The 23,852-nt window shown below is 44.3% G+C and overlaps 1 protein-coding gene across 1 annotated transcript; it reads right to left on the reverse strand.

Annotated features, from left to right (window-relative positions):
• Positions 1-12,071: 12,071 nt before the first annotated feature.
• LOC120935918 (tigger transposable element-derived protein 1-like) lies at positions 12,072-21,577 on the reverse strand. Its single transcript, XM_040347948.1, has 2 exons — positions 21,545-21,577; positions 12,072-14,170 (listed from the first exon to the last, which is right to left on the reverse strand). Exon 2 carries the CDS (start codon positions 14,154-14,156, stop codon positions 12,231-12,233), a length of 1,926 nt encoding a protein of 641 aa, XP_040203882.1. The 5' UTR covers positions 14,157-14,170; positions 21,545-21,577; the 3' UTR covers positions 12,072-12,230.
• Between the last annotated feature and the right edge of the window lie 2,275 nt (positions 21,578-23,852).

Here is a 23,852-nt window from a genome sequence, read left to right on the forward strand (position 1 = left end):
TCCTCTGCAGTTTTCACCTAAAGCTACGTAGTGTGTGTACTGCCTTTGTCCTCTGCAGTTTGCACCTAAAGCTACTTGGTGTGTACTGCCTGTGTCCTCTGCAGTTTGCACCTAAAGCTACGTAGTGTGTGTACTGCCTTTGTCCTCTGCAGTTTGCACCTAAAGCTACTTGGTGTGTACTGCCTTTGTCCTCTGCAGTTTGCACCTAAAGCTATGTGGTGTGTACTGCCCGTGTCCTCTGCAGTTTGCACCTAAAGCTACGTAGTGTGTGTACTGCCTTTGTCCTCTGCAGTTTGCACCTAAAGCTACTTAGTGTGTACTGCCCATGTCCTCTGCAGTTTGCACCTAAAGCTACATAGTGTGTGTACCGCCTGTGTCCTCTGCAGTTTTCACGTAAAGCTACGAGGTGTGTGTACTGCCTCTGCAGGCCATTACTATGTCTGGAAGGACAACAAGGAGAGGCAGAGAGTCATGAGGGCAAGCAGGCTCTGCGTCTAGAGGCAACAGTGCTGGTCGTGGACACGGTGCATCCTCATCAGCATGGACATGCTCGTCCTTGTTTTCGGCAGCTGGCCGTGTTGAGCCGCAACATGCCGAAGACTTGGTAGAGTGGATGATCAAGTCGTCCTCATCCTCTCTCACCCAGGCTCAGGGTACTTTGTCTGGCAAAGCAGCTGCCAAGGCGTCCTCTTCCCTCTGCTCAATGGCATCAGTCACTCCTTCCCTAGCCCCACCATGTCCTCCGGAGGAGTCCCCCTAACTGTTTGACCACAGTGTTGGGTACATGCTGCATGAGGATGCACAGCGTTTTGAAGGCTCCGATGATGGTACACAGCTAGAAGAAGGCAGTAACGTGAGCCTAGAGAGAGGGGGTGGCCAAGAACAGCAATCTGGCAGTCACGTTCCCCCAGCTACAGCATACTGCCAGGTTTTCTACAGTGATGAGGGAGGGGATGATGAGGTCACTGACTCTACGTGGGTACCTGATAGGAGAGAGGAGGAGGAGGCACAGGCACATCTCTAACGAGGCCGTATGCCCTCCAGGGGCCAGCTTAAGGGCAGCATACTGACTGCATCACAACGCAGAGCTACGCATGTGCAGGGCGCTGCTGTGTCTCAGAGTTATTCTAAAAGTTTTTTGGTGTGGGCCTTTTTTGAGACAAGTGCATCAGATCGCACCGCTGCTATTTGCAACATATGTCTCAAGCGTATCTCGCGTGGCCAAAACATCACCCTCTTGGGCACCACATGCTTGACCAGACATATGTCGACCTGCCAAGCAGTTTGTTGGCAAGCGTACCTCAAAGACCAACACCAAAGAACAAAGTGGACCTCCCCTTGCCCCTCATCAGCTGGGATCTCCAACCCCTTATAATAGGAATAGTCTTGTTCGTAAAAAAAAAAAGCCATCAGGGATGGGCAACACTGGCGCTACATAAGTTTAATGGAAAATTTGACATGTGCCCTAAAATGTACAGAGGACAAATTCCACAAGACCTGGTTTTACTGGACCTCTTATTCACGTATAGAAGAACTGAAACAAATTTAACAAGATAATCCACTGGACATTAATCATGATCCTTGTGGCCTGACCTCTAGCATTTCTAATGGAGGGGCGGGGCCTCCTATTCTCCCCCAACCGTGTTCTTGACTCTGCCCCCCCTTTTTTTCTTCCCCTCTTCTCTTACTTTTTTTTTTTTCTCCCTAATTTTGCTCCCTGCCTTACCATAGATTCTCCCTTAGGTTCCTGGTTTCATTTCCCACTGCTGCTACCCTATAACAAGAAACCTCCCATTTCATATTTCGGAAACGATTTATTGACAAGGTGGAAAGACGATAAGCTTGCAATGTATGTATACATTTTGCGTAAGGTTTATATTTCACCCGTGAAAAGGTCAGTATCATGTCATGTTGTCTTTTTTCTTCTATGATGGACACTTGTCTCTTATATTATTATGCAGAATTGGCCCGATGGGAGAAATGTATTTACATGACTCTTACTTTTGTTTTTATAGCTATGTCTTGTCCTTCCTCATTTAACTGTAACCATTTGGATGATAACAATTTAAAGGGGTTGTAAAGGTTTGTGTTTTTTCACCTTAATGCATCCTATGCATTACAGAAGAACTGAAACAAATTTAACAAGATAATCCACTGGACATTAATCATGATCCTTGTGGCCTGACCTCTAGCAGTTCTAATGGAAGGGCGGGGCCTCCAATTCTCCCCCAACCGTGTGCTTGACTCTGCCCCCCCTTTTTTTCTTCCCCTAACCTGAGCCCATTTACCTGTTGCTGGTCCACGGCGTCCTCTTCTCCACAGAGTCTCGGCGTTGATTGGATAGATTTATAGCAGCGCAGCCATTGGCTTCCGCTGCTGTCAATCAAATCCAATGACACGGTCGCCGGGGGGGCCAGGATTGAGTCATATACACTCGGCATCCATAAACACAGAGTGTAAGACGGGAGCGTGCCCGCAAGGTAACCCCCTCAGGGGAGAGCTTCCCAGAGGTGGTTAGCTATTGCTGGGAGGAGCCGAGAGAGCCGCTGTGGGACCCCAGAACAGGTGGATCGGGGCCACTCTGTGCAAAACGAACTGCACAGTGGAGGCAAGTATAACATGGTTGTTATTTGAAAAAAAAAAAAAAATAATGAACCTTTACAACTACTTAAATAAAGAATGCAAAAAACAAAAAATTGAAAAGCATTGGCCAAGATAGAACCCTGGGGCCCAAAATTCAGAGAATGAGTCGTTTATGACTACACTCTGGACCCGTTCAAATAACCAGTTTCCTATCCATGTATATACAATTTCATCAACTACAACAGACCTTATTTTATAGAGTAAACATTTATAGAGGTACGAAAACTAGATAAACTCTGTCCACTGGACTTCTACCATCCAGTTTCTCACTTTCTCCCTCAAAGAAGAATAAAAGATTGGTCTGACAAGAATGTTCTTTCATAAATCCATGCTGGATGTCACTTATTACAGACACATTTCTCTACCATTTCCCTCAAATACTGTACTTTACATACTATTGATGTAAGGCTGATCTGTAGGAGATATCTGTATTGAGATCTATACCTGAAATATAGATTCCTGGTATAGATCTCAATATCCCCCAGAGAAGTGCCCAGCTGCCCATGCCCTTTGGCAATCTCCCGCCTATTAGCCTTAAACATTGGCTAAATGTATTTGGTATTTCCTGCTCCCATTTACTTCAATGGGGTATGGATTATAATCCAGAATTTAGGAGAAGTTCAGCAGACCTCCTGTGAACTGAATCCAGAAATGTTCGACTCATTCATACACCCTATGTGAGATCTTTGATGTCTAATAAGTTTTGATTTCCATGTAAAACATTTCCCACACTCAGGACAGGAATATGGCTATTCCCCTTTATGAATCTTCTGATGATAGTAAAGTGTGGAAAACCGTGTAAAACATTTTCCGCACTCAGGGCAAGAATACGGCTTTGAGATCTTAGATGTCTAACAAGAACTGATTTATCTGAAAAACGTATTCCACATCCAGGGCACGAATACGGCTTCTCCCCTGTGTGACATCTTTCATGTCTAACAAGGTCTGATTTCCGTGTAAAACATTTTCCGCACTCATGGCAGCAATACGGCTTCTCCCCAGTGTGAGATCTCCAATGTTTAATTAGGACTGATTTATCTGAAAAACATATTCCACATTCAGGGCAGGAATACGGCTTCTCCCCTGTGTGACATCTTTTATGTCTAACAAGGTCGGGCTTCCGTGTAAAACATTTTCCGCACTCAGGGCAGAAATACAGGCTTCTCCCCTGTGTGAGTTCTCAAATGTCTAGCAAGGTTTGATTTCCATGTGAAACGTTTCCCACACTCAGGGCAGGAATCTGGCTTGTTGCCCATGTGAGCTCTGCAATGTATTATGAGTTCTGATTTAAAAAGGAAACTTTTTCCACATTCAGGACAGGAACATTTCTCCTCCCCCTGGATCCCTGCACCATTCCCCACAGTATGAGGTTGCTCAGAGTCAGAGGGATTTGATGGTTTATCCACACTGTGAAGTCCACCATCCATAACTGAGCTCATTGCCTTTTCTCCTGCACATCCTTCCCTCTTACATCCTAGAGATAAAGTGAGATGATCCTTTAAAGGTTTCTCGGTGACGTGTCCTGAAAAACATATATAAAAACATGATCAATAGATACAAGTGGGGTAAGTTCACTTACATCAAGATTCCATCTGGATCAGCTAGATTTTAGTGAGCAGATGTTCTCAACCAGCTCTGGCTTCCCCTCTTCAGTGAAAGGGCCTTTGTCCCTCCTCCCAGATCACTTCTACATTTACACAGCCTTGTCAGAAGAGCAGGAACCAATGAGGACTGGGAGGGACATGCTCTTCACACACAGAACCTGGAAGGAAGGCAAGTGAGGTCTGAAGACTCCTGAAATCGATGATGCAGATATCATCTATGTCCTAGCCAATCACCTAATGACGAAATCGCCTAGGTGGCCGGGACAGGGAGTGCAGACTACATATAAAAAAATAAGGTATTTGCAGATAAATACATAATTGTTATGACAGACTGTGCTGCAGGTGGGCATTGTGGAACATGAAGAAATGGGTGGAACTCCACTTTAAGATTTTGATTAGCACTGCACTTATTATATATATATAAGCTTTTATTGATTGGTTTGCGCAAAAGTTATAGCGTCTACAAAATAGGGGATAGTTTTATGGCATTTTTATTAATATTTTGTTTTACTAGTAATGGCGGCAATCAGTGATTTTTATCATGACTGCGACATCATGGTGGACACATCGGACACTTTTGAAGGACAGTTTAGGAAAGTTGGCTTTTTTTAAATCCAGTGTCTTTGTATTCCCCTTATGTTTCCTATTTGTGTGATTCATACTGAAACGAATTGATCTGCGATCGCTGTTTCCTAAATAGCAACTTGTTTACTATACGATTCTTGGTTTCTTCTTCTGCCCTCCCTTCTTTTATGATGATAGCTAGTTTAGTCCTAGCTAGATCCTTTGAATTTCATTCATGTTCCCTTAATCACTGTTAGTACTTTGCAGAGACAGGGTTTAATAAAGTCATTGTCCTCCTACAATAAGACTATAATAATTTCTTCTGCACTACAATTAGCTAAAGTAAAATTGCATTTAATTCAAGTTCTGTGCCTTGAACCATCTTATCCTTTACAGCCAATGTAGCTGCCATCTTAGCCTCTGTTTGATTTGCAGTTGTCATGGTGCTACACATGTGATCAGCTGTGGCACCAGCCATTTGATGGCTTGACAGTTCAGTTGAGAGCTAAAATCGGCACACTGGAAACTCTGCCAGTTAACCACTTAAGGACCGCCTAACGCCGATATACGTTGGCAGAATGGCACGGCTGGGCACAATCACGTACCTGTACGTGATTGTTAAATGCCCAGCCGTGGGTCGCGGGCGCACACCCGCGACCCGGTCCGAAGCTCCGTGACCGCGGACCCGATCGCCGCCGGAGTCCCATGATCGTGCTGCGTGCCACACTTAATGTATTAATCTTGTGTCCACTCTGTGCTCCCTTCCTTCATGCTCTGATGTGTCCCGCACTCACCAGATTAAAGCCCCCTCCTGGGGTAGCAAGCATCCACAGTGTATGCCCTGTGCTGCACTCTGGCAAATCTCTGTCCCCCTGTATGGCTTTTTCCAGTATTCCGCTCAAAGAGAAAAGATGCCCAAATAGTGTAATACCGTAATAAAATGGTTTGTTTATTGATTAAAATCACTAGGTACTCACATTTAGAATTTTTCAAAACAAGCGTTATGTGTAAATCTCGGAAGTGTTTGTGACCAGCGTGAGTCCGCTCGACCGGTTTCGTCGTGATGACGTCGTCTGGAGCGTGCAGGCTGTCACATACACTTCCCCTATTTATTATTCTTTACTCCCATTGTGTCGTAGCGGCCGCCATATTTCCAGTGATTATGAGGACAGAAGTCCTATCGCTTGGAACCCAATTGTCTGGAGCCATATTTGTGTGGGTTTTTGCAGATCAAGGTACTAATCTTATACCAGACCAAGTCACCCTTATAATTTTGAACTGACGCAATGTGAATTGAATATATAACCTATACGATATACACCATAAAATATTATAATAGATTGCTATGAAAGCAGTCACTTTGCAGTAATTTCAAGACATTTTAGGGACTTCCACAATAAGGACCCAACCTGCATGACTTTTTATGCTATTGATAAAATAAAAGAACACTGGAGAGGAGAGAATAAAGTAATAAAAAGTCTCACAAAACGAAACCCAGTGGATTTTTGAGCTTGATACCCTCCAACCTGCGGGAATGAATATAGATTTGGACTTGAACTGTTTCCTGACCAACTTTTAACTTTTGTTTTAAGCATTTTTTTTTGTCTGATTATGGGTACTCCCATTGTTCATACATTTCCATACGTTTTCTGACATTTTTTATCTTTTAACTTTAAATTAGTTTTTTAAGCATTTTTAAGCATGCATATTTTATGCATTTTTGCATTTCTATGCAATCTTTCAAACCCCAATTTTTTTTTTTCCAAGCATTACAATTCCATTTTGGTTTTGTCCCTACACATCTTCAACACTAGAGGGACCCCAGGCTCATCTACCTAATACACTACAAATAATATCTCATACATGACAAGATTTCCATATTTTATGTTGTTCAGATACGCACATTAATAGGTATAGTGTGTGAATAGGAATCTATTTATATAGATTTAAAATGTTTATATGGTGCAGAAAAATATTGCGCTTGTTTACCAGAAAATAAGCAGCGATCTAAAAGTGTTATACCACACAAAGACAAAATGAAAAATGGAGGAGATTGCGCTAAATTGTTATACAGTGAATAATGAATAAGTGGAAAGTTCAAATTAAATTTAAAAAATCAGTCCCGCCACACAGGCAAATTCATATGAACAATCTCCCAAGTGTAACACCGAATCCACATAAGAAGAGTGCTTGAAAGGAAAGATCCTCCACCAAGGTTATAAGGGCCTCTTACCGGATGGAAATGATCTCCAAATTATAAGAGATCAAATAAAGCGTGATAAGAGACAAGCATGGATGATATCCCATAGGAAGCCACAGCGTTGAAATCCTGATGAACTGTATCCTTATGTTAGATAGGAACTCCCGATAAACCATCCACGAGTATGTAAAAACAGAAGGGGCTCACATAGTGTAAAACCTTCTTTAATTAATAAAATAAGTGGAAATACACTTACATAGTATCAGCAAACATAGAGCATGTAAAAAGCCGGCCAGCTTAACAAACAGCCTGTATCCGGGTAGAAGATGTGCGGTGACGTCAGAACGCCGCCTCCCTATGTTTCGTCACGACAGGACTTGGTCACGGGATCATCCCGTGACCAAGTCCTGTCGTGACGAAACGTAGGGAGGCGGCGTTCTGACTATTATAGCAATCTATTATAATATTTTATTGTGTATATCGTATAGGTTATATTTTCAATTCACATTGCGTCAGTTCAAAATTATAAGGGGGATTTGGTCTGGTATAAGATTAGTACCTTGGTCTGCAAAAACCCACACACATATGGCACCAGACAATAGGGTTCCAAGCGATAGGACTTCTGCCCTCATAATCACTGGAGAGATGGCGGCCGCTACGACGCAATGGGAGTAAACAATAATAAATAGGGGAAGTGTATGTGACAGCCTGCACGCTCCAGACGACGTCATCATGACAAAACCGGTCGAGCAGACTCACGCTGGTCACAAACACTTCCGAGATTTACACATAACGATTGTTTTGAAAAAAAAATCTAAATGTGAGTACCTAGTGATTTTAATCAATAAACAAACAATTTTATTACGATATCACACTATTTGGGGATCTTTTCTCTTTGAGCCGAATACTGGAAAGAGCCATACAGGGGGACAGACATTTGCCAAAGTGCAGCACAGGGCATACACTGTGGATGCTTGCTACCCCAGGAGGGGGCTTTGATCTGGTGAGTGCGGGACACATCAGAGCATGAAGGAAGGGAGCACAGAGTGGACACAAGATTAATACATTAAGTGTGGCACGCAGCACTTTGCATGAATTATACAGCACTTTCATATACCACAAAGAATCTAAAAAACAATTACTCAGCACTCAGCAAAGATATATGGACTATATAACACTACATTTTTATTTATCATTGGTGTTTTTTAGATTTGATTTATTATTATTATTTTTATATTTTATAATTTTTTCAATATTGGAATACAGCACTGGTTCACTTATATTTATATTTATAATCATTAATGTTAATTTGTATATAATTTTTCAATGAAGTCGAACTAATACTTGTGAACACACATTCAATCAGCACTGCATGTGCATTTACAGGAATAAGAATCTTTGGTTAATTACCGTATTTATCGGCGTATACCGCACACTTTTTTGCCCTGAAAATCAGGGCAAAATCGTGGGTGCGCGGTATACGCCGATACCCGCTTTCCCGCGCCGAGTTTTGAATACTGCGCCGACATATACCGAGCGCAGTACACTCGGGTATAGTCGGGCAGTCTCGGCTCCTTCCGCGCTCACGTACAGGACGTCAGCGCGGGTAGCCGAGCATTGCCGATAATACACGAGTGTACTGCGCTCTGTATATGTCGGCGCAGTATTCAAACTCGGCGCGGGAAACGAGCGGGGAGGACGCCGCAGGACGCCGGACCCGACGAAGAGGACACCCGAAGCCGCAGACGGACGCCGGACCCGACGAAGAGAACACCCGAAGCCGCAGAAGGACGCCAGACCCGACGAAGAGGACAACCCGAAGCCGCAGAAGGACGCCGGACCCGACGAGGCCGCCGATGGACGCCGCGCAAGACACCAAAACTGTAAGTACAAAAAAAACTTTTTTTTCCACAGGATTGGGGGCACTTTTAGGGGTGCGCGGTATACGCGGGAGTGCGTTATACCGCGATAAATACTGTAATTCTTTATGTTACAACACTGCATTTATTTAATATTGGGTTTACACAAGCAGGCTCCATCACCTACTAATCCCTTCTCCCATTCGTTCTGCTTAAAGCTGCCAGTGGATGGTGCAAAGTAAGCAGGTGACCATACTGCACGGACAAACTAGGCCTTTCAGTTTTCAAGTTGCTATTTATGTTTCATCCTGGCAAAACTATCATCTTAATTTTATGTTAACGTTCAGCTCTAAGTCTGCTCGAAAAAGAGGGACAACCTACAAAATGTGCAATCTGTGTTCTTATCTGTGCTACTGTAACTAAGAGTAAAACACAACTTAATACTGCCAGATAAACCCCAGAATCTACATATATCATATTAGAGTATAACAATTGTGTTTATAGCACAGAGAGGGGGGTAAGAGAAAAGAGAAAAAAATTATCTGTAGTATGGGTATCAATGATTATTATCAATCTATTATTGGCTGATATCAGTCATCTCCCACCCTACTCAGGGTGCAGTAACAGAGCAGAGATAACAGAAGAATATATTCTGGCTCACCTGATCTCTGTAGGCATGTCCTCCTCTTTGAACGTCTTTGTCATTCCAGCCTCCTCCGTATATTGCCGATCATCCCTTACATACGTCTCTTTTACTTCACCCTTAACTTTCATGTTCATCAGATCTTCACCCTAAACCAACAGAATGGCAGAAAATAACATCTGTAAAATAGAAGTATTTATGATGTGAGATCACATAGAAAATATCATCTTGTAGAGTCCACACATCGTCTCCATATGTCAGAGAGTTCAATCACTTTATATTCCCGACCCTCAACTCCACCCACCTGATGATGGTGGGGGATGGTGTGATCTTCCTGTGTGGAATCCCGGGAATACAGAGGACGGGGACATCTCTCTGGTGGGTTCCCATTACTGGATCCATCTGTAGGAAACACACACACTGATTGAATACATTGTTTCTATGTGTTTATCAGATGATGGGGGATCTAGGTGGAGCCTCCGTACTGCTCTCTCCTTTACAATAAAGTCTCCTCTTACCCGGTGATGTGAGGGGCGGCTGATTGTCCATCATGACGTCCTTGTAGAGATCCTTGTGTTCTTCTAAATACTCCCACTCCTCCATGGAGAAACAGACAGTGACATCCTGACACCTTATTGGAACCTGACACACACAATGATACTGTCACCATCCAGACACATCCCTTGTCTGTTACTGGATAATGTCCCAGAATTCCTGGCACCGCTCACCTCTCCTGTGAGCAGCTCCATCATCTTCTTGGTGACTTCTAGAATCTTCTGCATTTTGTGTCTCTTAGGTTGTAGGGAGTCACATGGAGGCACTGTGATGGTCATATGATCACCTGACTTCACAAGAGGAAATCTCTGTATTGGAGAACCAATAGGAATATCATGTTAGATTCCCAAAACCCTCCTCACCTCTCCGTTCAGGTCTGTGTCTTATTAATAGACATAAGAGTGATGTCATGTGACCCCCAGAATCCTCCTTACCTCTCCGGTCAGGTCTAGGTTTTGTTAATAGAGATAAGAGTGATGTCATGTGACCTGCCAGACTCCTCCTCACCTTTCCGACCAGCAGATAGATGATCTCCAGAGTGAGGTTTAGTATCCTCTCAGTCATGTGACTCTGATACTTCTCCATCCTGATTGATGTATTCATGTGATCTAGGCGATCTATAGAGGGATATCAGAGAATTATTTGGACGGTATTGGTTGTACAATATTAAGATGGGGATGTATGCAATAAATAGGTGGGCTACCCCCAGTGGCAGTTGTTGATTGGGTTACTTTGTTGAGTTTCTCACACCCTGCACACCTGTTATATCCTGTCCTACCTGCCTGATCAGAAATTACATTTTCAACATCTGTTTGGTCTCTGAACTATATTTGCTCAGTTTTAGGAGGATTCATTTCACACAGCTTTGAGGACAACATGGGGAATATACAAATCATTTAAACCTTACCAAAAAGCACACTATGTTGTCCCATTTGGGTATAGCATTGAGGAGAACATAGGGAATAAACAGTCATAGCATCAGTGTGTTGGAGCTTGTGATAGTGGATGGACGGGAAAGCAGAGAATGAAAACAACTAGATCCCCAGTAAAAGTAGCACACGGTACACACAAACACTTGTTAGGCACACATTTAACCCCTTGATTATCTTAGATGTTAACTCCTTCCTGCCCAGTGCCAGGGACCTGGTCGTTAAATGAGGAACCACAAGTAATTAATATTTTAAGCATTCTACTACTGTATTCTGAAAAAAAGGCCTAAACACAAAACTCCAACTCAATAATGTTGTTTTAATTTGCACAAGTACAGAACACATATATAATAATAATAATAATTTAATAAACAACAAAAATACTGTATGGGATGCAATGATGTACAGTACTCAAAAAGTAAACATAGAGGGGCAGATTCACATACATACGGTGCGCCCGGCGCAGATGTGAAATACGCTACGCCGCTGTAACTTACTTTGAGTTGGTTTGAATCCTCAACGAATTTGTGCCGTAAGTTACGGCGGCGTAGTGTATCTCTCGCGGCGGAATTCAAATTGGGCGGGTAGGGGGCGTGTTTCATTTAAATTAAGCGCGTCCCAGCGCCGAACGAACTGCGCATGCGCCGTCCGTAAAAACTCTCAGGGTACATTGCTCCAAATGACGTCGCAAGGACGTCATTGTTTTCATCGTGAACGTAAATGGCGTCCAGCCCCATTCACGGACGACTTACGCAAACAACGTACAATTTTCAAAATTAGACGCGGGAACGACGGCCATACTTAACATTGAGTACGCCACCATATAGCAGCTTTAACTATACGCCGGAAAAAGCCGAACGGAAACGACGTAAAAAAAATGTGACGGCCGGTCGTACGTTCGTGGATCGTCTGAAAATGCTAATTTGCATACTTGACGCGGATTACGACGGGAACGCCACCTAGCGGAAGCCGAAAAATTGCATTTAAGATCCGACGGCGTACGAAGACGTACGCCTGTCGGATCTAACACAGATGCCGTCGTATCTTGTTTTGTGGATACCAAAACAAAGATACGACGCACCAAATTTGAAATTACGCGGCGTATCAAGAGATACGCCGGCGTAATTTCTTTGAGGATCTGCCCCAGACAGGAGATATTTAGAGTAACATTTTAGTCATCAAATCCTTCAAATGGGTGATAGTGTTTCCGGGTCATCAGTGTCATCATTGAAATTACCAAGCAGGGTCATCAGTGTCATCATTGGAGTTACCAGCAAGGTCGACAGTGTCATCATTGGAGTTACCAGCAAGGTCGACAGTGTCATCATTGGAGTTACCAGCAAGGTCGACAGTGTCATCATTGGAGTTACCAGCAGGGTCGACAGTGTCATCATTGGAGTTACCAGCAGGGTCGACAGTGTCATCATTGGAGTTACCAGCAAGGTTATCGGGAGTTGTAGTTGAGGGAGAAGACGACAAGGAAATGATAGAACTGGTAGGGGTAGCTTGCAAGAATAATTCTGTTAAGGTGCTCTGCTGAGAAATTTTCTTTTTTTCATCATAAATTTCACGATAACATCGCATAAGTTCCTTCATCTGCAGTTCCACTTTAGAGAACCTTTCAACATTTGGGTCCATACTCTCTAATAGTAATAAAGCTGCATTCACTTTTGAGAACACGCCAGCTAACCCCCTGACTGTGAATTGCTTTTGTACTTCCGTTGTTTCCTCCTTTTCTTCCTCTTCCTGTTCTAAGTGCTGCTGTGCTTCCAACGCTATTAAATCTTCATTACTTAGCTCTCCCTCAACAAATTCCACTAATTCTTTAATATCTGTCACTTTAACATCTAAGTCAAGCATGTTAGCAAGTTGCACACTTCTTTGATTTATAACTTCAACATCTGTTTCATCAAACCCTTCGCTATTGTTCATAAAACGCTTTAAGCATTTTTTCCATATACCCTGCATACACTTTTCTGTTACTCCCTCCCAAGCTGATGCAATGTTTTTAATGCAGTGTAACATGTTGTAAGCGTTCCAAAAATCACGAAGGGTAACTTCATCATTTTCAGTTGCTGCTACAGCTTTGGAAAAGGTGGTGTGCAAATAGTAGGCCTTGAATGTTGCTATTGCACCCTGATCCATGGGTTGTAGGATAGCAGTTGTGTTTTTAGGCAGATACACTACCTTAACGTCTGGATGCAGGTCATCAAGATGCTGGGGGTGGCCTGGGGCATTATCAAGCAGGAGGATAATTTTAAAGGGAACACCCTTTTGCTGACAGTAACGATTGACCGAGGGTATGAAACAGTTTATGAACCAGTCTTCAAATAAAGCTTGTGTCATCCATGCTTTGTTATTTGCACGATAATAAACAGGCAGTGTGTGCTTACTAACCAGCTTCAATGCAGGTGGGTTCTGTGAACGATAGATGAGGAGAGGCTTTAACTTGAACCCAGCAACATTTCCTCCCAACAACAATGTGACCCGGTCATTAAAAGCCTTGAAACCAGGCACTGTTTTATCTTCTTTGTGTATGTAAGACCTTTCGGGCATTTTTTTCCAAAAAAGTACAGTTTCAACCACGTTAAATATCTGCTCTGGACAGTAGCCACCTTTTTCTATAATTTTATCAAATTCAACCACAAATTTTTCAGCTGGTTCCACATCTGCACTTGCAGCCTCCCCACTGATACTCCGATTATCGAGGTTGAATCTCCCACGAAACCTTTGAAACCATCCATGGCTTGCTGTAAATGTTTCAGTTGATTCTTCTCCTTTGTGCACTTTCAAATTCTCAAAAATATTGCGTGCTTTGGTTTGAATCAATAAAAGACTCATTGGCATTCTTTTTTCCATTTGGTCGTCAATCCATACTACCAGCAATTTCTCCATTTCATGAATAAGGCCTTTCCGCTGCCTAGTTATTATTGTTTGATATCCTGTTGATGTCTTTACTGCCTCTTTCACTCTATCCTTATGCTTTAGGATTGTTGAAATGGTAGAATGTGCAAATTCCAATTCACTTGCTATTTCTGTAACTTTCTTGCCAGCCTCATAGTCCTTAATAATCTTAATTTTCATATCAAGATCAATAGCTTTTCTTTTTTTCTGAGCACATTCTGCAGGTGCAAGCATTCTTTTTCTTTTTGCTGACATGGTGTGGGCAATACCTGTGCAGTACAAGCACACATTACATTATAGTACTGTACATAAAGACATAAAACAGTACAGTATAAAGACATAAAACAGTATAGTATAAAGAATGCTGAAAGGGTCATTTAGGAGTACCGAGTACAGTAAGTATATACCTGTAAAACAGCAGGCCAGGAGTGAGAACAAGGCTGATGCAGAGTGATGACATGATGTTCTGTGCGTGGGTCGGGAGAGCTGGTCGTAAGTCCGAGCGGTCGTCCTGCATGGGTCGGGAGAGCTGGTCGTAAGTCCGAGCAGTCATCCTGCGTAGGTCGGGAGAGCTGCTCGCAAGTCCGAGCAGTCATCCTGCGTGGGTCGGGAGAGCTGCTCGTAAGTCCGAGCAGTCATCCTGCGTGGGTCGGGAGAGCTGCTCGCAAGTCTGAGCAGTCGTCTTGCATGGGTCGGGATAGCTGGTCGTAAGTCCCCGCAATCATCCTGCGTGGGTCGGGAGAGCTGCTCGTAAGTCCGAGCGGTCATCCTACGTGGGTCGGAAGAGCTGCTCGTAAGTCCGAGCGGTCATCCTACGTGAGTCGGAAGAGCTGGTCGTAATTCGGAGCGGTCGTCCTGCATGGGTCGAGAGAGCTGGTCGTAATTCTGAGCGGTCGTTAAACACGTAACTTGTTAAATGAGGAGTATCTGTATTATCATTGCATTAGTGTCACTGGTGATGTCAGTGGCAGTTAGTTCCCACAAAGTGTCAGTTTCTGATTTCCCGCTGTCCTGCTATAAGTCGCTGATCGGCACTATTACTAGTATGTAAAAATTCCAGTATATATCCCATAGTTTGTAAAAACGAATTTTCCCATAAACTAATCAACATAGGTTCACATATTGGGATTTTTTTTTATTTTTTTACCAAAAACATGTAGCAGAATACACTTGTGGCCTAAATGTATTACATTTTTTGTTGGATATGTTTTATAGCAGAAAGTAAAAACTATGTTTTTTTTCCAAATGTTTGTTCTTTTTATATTTATATAACAAAAAATAAAAACCCCAGTGGTGATCATATACCACCAAAGGGAAGCTCTATTTCTGTGAAAAAGGTACAGCGTTGTATGACCGAGCAATTACCAGTTACCACTTCAGCCCCGGAAGGATTTCCCCCCTTAATGACCAGGCCATATTTTGCAAAACGGCACTCCGTCGCCGTGACAATTGCGTGGTTGTGCAACGTCCTTTTTTTTCCCCACAAATAGAGCTTTCTTTTGGTGGTATTTGATCACCTCTGTGTCTTTTATTTATTGCACTAAAAAAAGACCAACAATTTTGAATAACAATACAATTTTATTTTACTTTCTGCTTAATACATATAACAAATAAAAATAAAATGATTCATCAGTTTAGGCCAACATATATTCCTTCTACATATTTTTGGTAAAAATTGCAATAAGCATATATTGATTGGTTTGTGCAAAAGTTATCGCATCTATTGTTATTGTCTTTACTGGTAATGGTGTCAATCTGTGATTTTTAGTGGGAATACGACATTGCGGCAGACAAGTCTGTCCCCAAATTACACTTTTTGGGGATCAGTGACATTATTACAGTGCTATAAAAATGCGCTGATCGATGTAGAAATGACAGGCAGGGAAGGGGTTAACACTAGGGGATGATCAAAGGGTTAAGTGCGCTCCCTGGGTGTTATTGGTGGGGGTGGGTGCGCTATAAAATGAATATTCTTATACATATAATTGGTACTGCTATCATATATGTTAAATAAAGTGCATAAACTCAACAACACCTATAATAATTAAAATAGTGATACAAATGCTCAGCACAAAACAGTCTATGATGACAGTCCTCCTACTGATTATACACCAGTAGTACGTGCTGAACCACAAATTCTTGTGATGGTTAAAGTGCAACAGTGCATGAGTGATGCCTTAAACAAAGTCCATAAATAAACTTGATTGATTGAAGTCAGATATGTGCTCAGGGAGGGGTGGGCTACCCGGGACATGACAGAGATCACCGTTCCTGATCACTGAGAACAGAAGATATGACTTTCCTCTTGCAGAACAGGCAATCGCGATCGCAGGTTGCCGGCAGACATAGAGTCCGCCGGCATGCTCCCGTGGCGCGCGCTCGCTATCTCTTGTGCAAAGACCAACATACAACTACAGCAGTTTGTGCAGGAGAGCCGACCTGCCGCAGTATAATGACGGCAGCTGGTCGACAAGCGGTTAGAGCCGGTTCACACAGGGGCAGCTTTAAAGTCATCCGACTCTGAAGCCGCCCCGTACAGCGCAACTTCAGCACGACTTGCAAAACGACTTCTGTATAGAAGTCAATGCAAGTCGCTCTGAAGTCGTCCCAAAGTAGTACAGGAACCTTTTTCTAAGTCAGAGCAATGCAAGTCGCCCCTGTGTGAACCGGCTCGTATTAAAGTAGCACAGTGCCAAATAAACAATATCCTGGTCATGAAGGGGGTAAAACCTTCCAGAGTTCAAGTGGTTAATCCTAATCTGAGCTGTATCTGTTTCGTTAACTATTTGAGATCTCCTGCTTCCAGATAACACTGTCGCCAAGTAATTCCAAGTTGCTTCAAATTACTCACAGCACTCCAAGTCACTCCTGGACCTCCAAGTTACTCCAAATTACTCCCAATACGCCAAGTTACTCTAAATTATGTCCAGTACTCCAAAATGACTCCCAGTACTCCAGGTTACTCACAGTATTCAAAAGTGAATCCCAATACTCCAAATTGCTTCCCGTACTCCAAATTACTCCCGATACGCCAAGTTACTCCAAAATAACCCACAGTACTCCAAATTACTCTCAGGACTCCAATTTCTTACAAATACACCAAGTTACTCCAAATTACTCCCAGTACCCCAAAGACTCCCAGTATTCCAAGTTACCCCAAAATTACTCCCAGTACTCCGTGTTACTCACAGTATTCCCAAGTGAATCCCAATACTCCAAATTACTCCTTGTAACAAAACGTCCAACACTCTTGAGTGCTTTCGTCATATACCGCTTCCTCCCAGATATATCAGATATTCCAACCGCTGAGAACCATAAAACGAGACAATACTTATTTGGTTGCTCACCATGAACTGTTTATTAGAACAAGAATACAGTCTTATATACAGTTGAAGAGGAGGTCCCCCCCCTCCTGATCATAGTACTCTAACAATACACCTGTAACCAGAAACATTAATGAACATGAGCTAATTAGCTCCCTAACTACAATACACATTATCATAAATATCAACACAGAACTCCTTCACACAATAGCAGAGTTAATTAACACAAACAACAATGGGTGAAAGACTCTTAGAGCCCACCCTAGCCTTATTTACGATAAACACATTATAGCAGACAACAGACAGGTGGCTGGAGTTGATGACATCAGCATCTTCTATGAGTCCCACCATTATGAAGCAGTCACTATTTCTAATATGGCATATACTATACAGGGTTCCCTGAGTCTGTGTGTTTTGGGGGGACATGGACTTGAATCCAAAATAACATTACTTCAAGGTCCCCAGGCATACACCTCGCAAAGAGAATTGTTCCCTTAAAATCCAGGGCCCATAATCAGTAGACAAGAGGCTAGCATTCAGTTCTCTCCAAAAGCCTCTGTCCCGGCTAGGTCTGTCACATGCCTAATACGCCAAGTTACTCCAAATTACTCCCAGTACTCCAAAATTGCTTGCAGCACTCCAAAATTGCTCCAAATACTCCAAATTCTGCCAGTACTTCAAGTCACTCCAAATTACTCCCAGGACTCCAAGTTACCAATACACCAAGCTACTCCAAAATGGTTATGACTAAGGCCTTATAGGCTGAAACGTCAACCATTCTTATTTGCGTTTGTCCACTGTGGCTTGTTAACCACTTAACGCCCGCCGCACGCCTATTTACGTCCACAGAATGGCACGTACAGGCAGATGGGCGTATATATACGTCCCCGCCTTCTAGCGGGTCGGGGGTCCGATCGGGACCCCCTCCGCTGCGTGCGGCGGGCGGATTCCTGCGGGGAGCGATCCGGGACGACGGCGCGGCTATTCGTTTATAGCCGCCCCGTCGCGATCGCTCCCCGAAGCTGAAGAACGGGGAGAGCCGTATGTAAACACGGCTTCCCCGTGCTTCACTGTGGCGGCTGCATCGATCGAGTGATCCCTTTTATAGGGAGACTCGATCAATGACGTCAGTCCTACAGCCACACCCCCCTACAGTTGTAAACACACACTAGGTGAACCCTAACTCCTACAGCGCCCCCTGTGGTTAACTCCCAAACTGCAACTGTCATTTTCACAATAAACAATGCAATTTAAATGCATTTTTTGCTGTGAAAATGACAATGGTCCCAAAAATGTGTCAAAATTGTCCGAAGTGTCCGCCATAATGTCGCAGTCACGAAAAAAAACGCTGATCGCCGCCAATAGTAGTAAAGAAAAAATAATTAATAAAAATGCAAAAAAACTATCCCCTATTTTGTAAACGCTATAAATTTGGCGCAAACCAATCGATAAACACTTATTGCGATTTTTTTTACCAAAAATAGGTAGAAGAATACGTATTGGCCTAAACTGAGAAAAAAATTTTTTTTAGAAATGTTTTTGGGGGGTATTTATTATAGCAAAAAGTAAAAAATATAGATTTTTTTTCAAAATTGTTGCTTTATTTTTGTTTATAGCGCAAAAAATAAAAACCGCAGAGGTGATCAAATACCACCAAAAGAAAGCTCTATTTGTGGGGAAAAAAGGACGCCAATTTTGTTTGGGAGCCACGTCGCACGACCGCGCAATTGTCTGTTAAAGCGACGCAGTGCCAAATCGCAAAACCTGGCCTGGGCATTTAGCAACAAAATGGTCCGGGGCTTAAGTGGTTAATAAACACTACTAACGACCGGAGTGCGGATCATCTTTTCTTCATTAATCTACTCAGTCAGCGACTGTGGATTGAGCACCCGGGAACCTTGCTTTCTATGTGATGTATGGGTAGCAGCACTGACTTTTTTGTTTATACTCCAAAATTACTCCCAGTAATCACAATACTCCTCTCTACTCAAAGTGCCTAAGTTTTTCCCCTGATTCAGTACTCACAATGTCCCCACAGTACCCCAGCTCACCTGCAGTCAGTCCTATCAATGTGTCCCACACTCAAAGGGGCACTTTGACGCAGTGGCGGGCTTAAGCCCGGTATGACCATATGGTGCGACTAAATCCCCATATTTACTTATTAGGATTGAGTTTTTAAGTAGCCTTGCAAGATTTGAAAGCAACTTTTTTTGTGTATGTGTGCACTATTCTCCGTGGTTCAATCCGCTCCCACACTCATCTCATTCCTGCAGCTCCACCTGTCAGTGTGCCAGCTCTTCTACTGTCAGTTTCCCCTGCGCCCTCATCCTGCTCCTCCTGACAGTGTGTCCCGTGCTCACCTGCAGCTCCTCCTGTGTCACAAACGCCCGTTCCCTTTCTCACAGCATACCGGCTGCACCACCTGTGTCCACCTCTGTCTTCCCTCAGTGTTCCTTTTCCTGCAGAGTGACTGTGCCTCCCCTCTCCAATATCTGGCCACATGCCTCAGCTTGCCTCCTCCACAGCGTCTCCCGCATCTGGCAGCGTGCCTCAGCTTGTCTCCACAGGGTCTCTTTCATTCGGCAGCATGCTTAAGCGTGCCTCCACAGCGTCTCCCGCATCTAGCGGCATGCCTCCACAGCATCTCCCATGTCTTACAGTTTGCCTTAGCATGCCTCCACAGCATCTCCCGCATCTGGCAGCATGCCTTAGTGTGCATTCACAGCGTCTCCCTCGTCTGGCAGTTTGCCTCGGCGTGCCTCCACAGCGTCTCCCTCATCTGGCAGTTTGCCTCAGGGTGCCTCCACAGCGTCTCCTGCATCTGCCAGCATGCCTCCACAGTATCTCCCACATCTGGCAGCATGCCTCAGCGTGCCGCCACAGCATCTCCCGTGTCTTACAGTTTGCCTCAGCATGCCTCCACAGCATCTCCCGCATCTGGCAGCATGCCTTAGTGTGCATCCACAGCGTCTCCCTCGTCTGGCAGTTTGCCTCAGCGTGCCTCCACAGTGTCTCCCTCGTCTGGCAGTTTGCCTCAGGATGCCTCCACAGCGTCTCCCGCATCTGGCAGCATGCCTCCAGTGTCTCCCACATCTGGCAGCCTGCCTCAGCGTGCCTCCACAGCGTCTTCCACATCTGGCGGTATGCCTCAGCATGACTCGACAGCGTCTCCCGCATCTGGCGGCGTGCCTCCACAGCATCTCCCGCATCTGGCGGCATGCCTCCCCAGCATTTCCCACGTCTGGTAGTTTGCCTCAGCATGCCTCCACAGCATCTCCTGCATCTGGCGGCATGCCTTAGTGTGCCTCCACAGCATCTCCCGCATCTGGTTGCATGCCTTAGTGTGCCTCCACAGCATCTCCCACGTCTGGTAGCAGGCCTCCACAGAGTCTCCCACATCTGGCAGCTTGCCTCAGCGTGCCTCCACAGCATCTCCCGCATCTGGCAGCTTGCCTCCACAGCATCTCCCGCATCTAGCAGCTTGCCTCTGCATGCCTCCACAGCATCTCCTGCATCTGGCAGCTTGCCTCCACAGCATCTCCCGCATCTAGCAGCTTGCCTCTGCATGCCTCCACAGCATCTCCTGCATCTGGCAGCTTGCTTCAGCGTACCTCCACAGCTTCTCCCACATCTGGCAGCCTGCCTCAGCGTCCCTCCACAGCGTCTCCCGCTTCTGGCACACATCAGTGGAGGTGATTCTATGAAGTTCTCCTACAGGCTCCAGTTCTGTATATTGCTACCTGGGAATGTATAACCCTTTTTTAGAGTTTGCATTAAATGGAAAGCTACAAGACCCCATTTATGCTGCGTGGCGCATATGCACTTTTTTTGCTCATCAGTACACTACACACATAGGGCAGGTTATTAATTTCAGTGGTCTGCCCTATACATGACAAACGCAGTAAAGAAGCTCATGCAGCACACACCCCTATCCCCCCCGTGTAATTTGTCTGAAAATCTCTTGCCTATTAGCCTAGAAAACGGCCTTTACTGGTTTTTAACATTTGGCTCCCATTGACTTCAATGGGGTTTAGATTTGGCACCTGAACTTTAGTTCTGTTCTGTGGATCCGTCTTACACTGAACCCAGGTATGTTCATCTCATCTCCAGTGAGACGGTGACACATCTCTACCATGAGGAGAATTTTCCGGCCTCATAAGTGGGGAAATGTTCTGAAAATGAAGGAGTTAATCTAGGTTTCCACACTATATATGTGTGTATCATCATCTGCTGGAGATAAAAGACGTCACAGTGACTATGGAGGAAGAGGACGGACATGACGGGGTTACTGGGTGTAAATAGAAAATAAGATCTTATTACCTCCTCTGCTGCCACTTCCAACAATGTCTTCTCTCTACTTCCTCCCAACTTACCTCTCACCTGGAACTTCCTATTTATACCTGACATCACTTCCTGTCTGTGTCCCGCAGAGACTTCCAGTCTTGTTATAAGTGATATCACCACCTTGTGGAGCTCAGAGGAATTGCAGCCCCAAGAAATGCCTCATAGTGTGAACAAATTCCTGTCATTCTTTTCAAGGGTCTTAGATGCTGCTGGACAGGGCCGATCCTAGGGTCACAGGCGCCTGGGTGCAGAAATATTTCTGGCGGCCCCACATGGGCGTCGTCATTTTACCAACTCCTCCCCTTTACAAATGTTTCTATGGCAATGACTCAACCACAGAGCTGCTCCCCCACAAAGTCTTCATTACCCTGGGATCCTTACATGATCTCGTAACAATAAACAAAATACAGGAAGAGAAGCAGAGTACTTTATTGGGACCTGGAGGGGGAGCCTCTGTGATGGACACAGAGAGGGCTTCTGTTAGAGAGTCTGTTAGATGTTCGGCGCCCCCAACTCTACAGGAGCCTGGGTGCAATGCACCCTGTGCACCCTGCCTAGGATCGGCCCTGCTGCTGAATTTTGGCTACTGTTCCATCATGTCCTCATTCTGCAGTTTTCTCTGTACAGAGTAGCAATGAGGTGATGACTGCTGAAACACTCTCTGGGTTCCATCACCAGGCACTGCAATTATAGCAGACTGTTGGGACTTAGTTTATCTCACTGACACCAACGATGGGACTTATTTTATCCCACTGACACCAACAATGGGACTTATTTTATCTCACCGACACCAAGATAAAACGTATTTTATCCCATTGACACCAACAATGGAACTTATTTTATGTCACTGACACCAACGATGGGATTTATTTTATCTCACTGACACCAACAATGGGACTAATTTTATCTCACTTACACCAACAATGGGACTTATTTTTATCACACTGATCGATTTTTGCATTTAATTAATCGCTGATAATGATAACATTAATTATTTTATCTCACTGACTTTTTATATCCCACTGTTGCCACCAATGATGGGACTTATTTTATTACTTTTGGTGATAGGGCATCAGGACATGTCATTCATGGCAAGTGAGTGACAAGAGTAGGATTCGATTTTTCTAAATATGGCCATGGCAATATTTGGTCAGTGATGTCAGCCACCATCCCCACTCCTTACTTTACATTCTCCTGTCAGCAGGGATTCCACGACCGACAACTGCATGGGCTGAGTGGGGATGCATCACTGGTTGCTGGGAAGCAAGCGGCCACTGGCTTACCTATCAATCAGCTTGAGTGGAAAGCTATTTACCTGTAGCAGTAATACCGCTGCTACAGGTTTCACTTCCTGGTGCAGTCAGAGGTTTGGCTTGTCGAGCAGAACACCCCATTTATCCCACCCATTGGCAGAACACTCAATAAGGAAAATTAGGACTGAATTCCTCCCTAGGCTGAGCACACCAACTCTTTAAATTGAAAGCAAAGGCTAAACGTTCTGTTTAGTGGAATGATATGGAAGGTAGGATTGAAGTTTAGATGTCCATTGATGAAGTAAGAAGACATGGTGGAGTAGATCAATCTCTGAAGTGAAGTCTTCAGCTTAGATGTACAGTGGAACCTTGGATTACAAGCATAATCCATTCCGGGAGAATGCTTGTGATCAAAGCACTCGCATATCAAAGCGAGTTTCCCCATAGAAGTCAATGGAAACGACGATAATTTGTTCCACATTGACTTCTATTGCATGCAATACTGCGTGTGGCCAGAGGTGGGGGGCGCCGGAGAGACTTAGAAATACTCCGAGACTGCTCGGATGCACTTGGAAACCCTCGGAAAGGATAGGAAACACTTGGTAACAGAGTATTTCCAAGCGGCTCAGAGTGTGACTGGCGCCCCCGCACCTCTGGCTAAATGTGGTACTACACAACGCAGAGGCTTGAATCCTCGTTTTGCAAGACAACATTCGCAAGCAGAGTAAAAAAAATAATGGCTCGTATTGCGAAACGCTCGTTAACCACGTTAATCGCACAATCCAAGTTAATTTCCTGAAGTTAAACAGACTCAACAAAGAAATGACTAAGGCCCCTTCCACACGGGGCAGGTTTCATTGGAGTCTTGTGTAGGGCGGAAACAAACACAGCCTGCTCTCCTGTATGGGTGGTCAGATGTAAGCAGACCACCTGTACCTTTTAAACCCGACTGCCATCTGATCCGACCTGCCAGGCGGATGGCAGAATCCCAGGCGGATGGGGAAAGTCTGTTTTTAGTGGATAGGATCGGA

The sequence above is a fragment of the Rana temporaria genome, chromosome 4 (genome assembly GCF_905171775.1).
Source record: "Rana temporaria chromosome 4, aRanTem1.1, whole genome shotgun sequence".
NCBI lineage: Eukaryota > Metazoa > Chordata > Amphibia > Anura > Ranidae > Rana > Rana temporaria.

What these genes read in the sequence shown, in the direction of transcription:
- LOC120935918 (XM_040347948.1), bottom strand. Translation starts at nt 14,156, where the DNA reads ATGTCAGCAAAAAGAAAAAGAATGCTTGCACCTGCAGAATGTGCTCAG.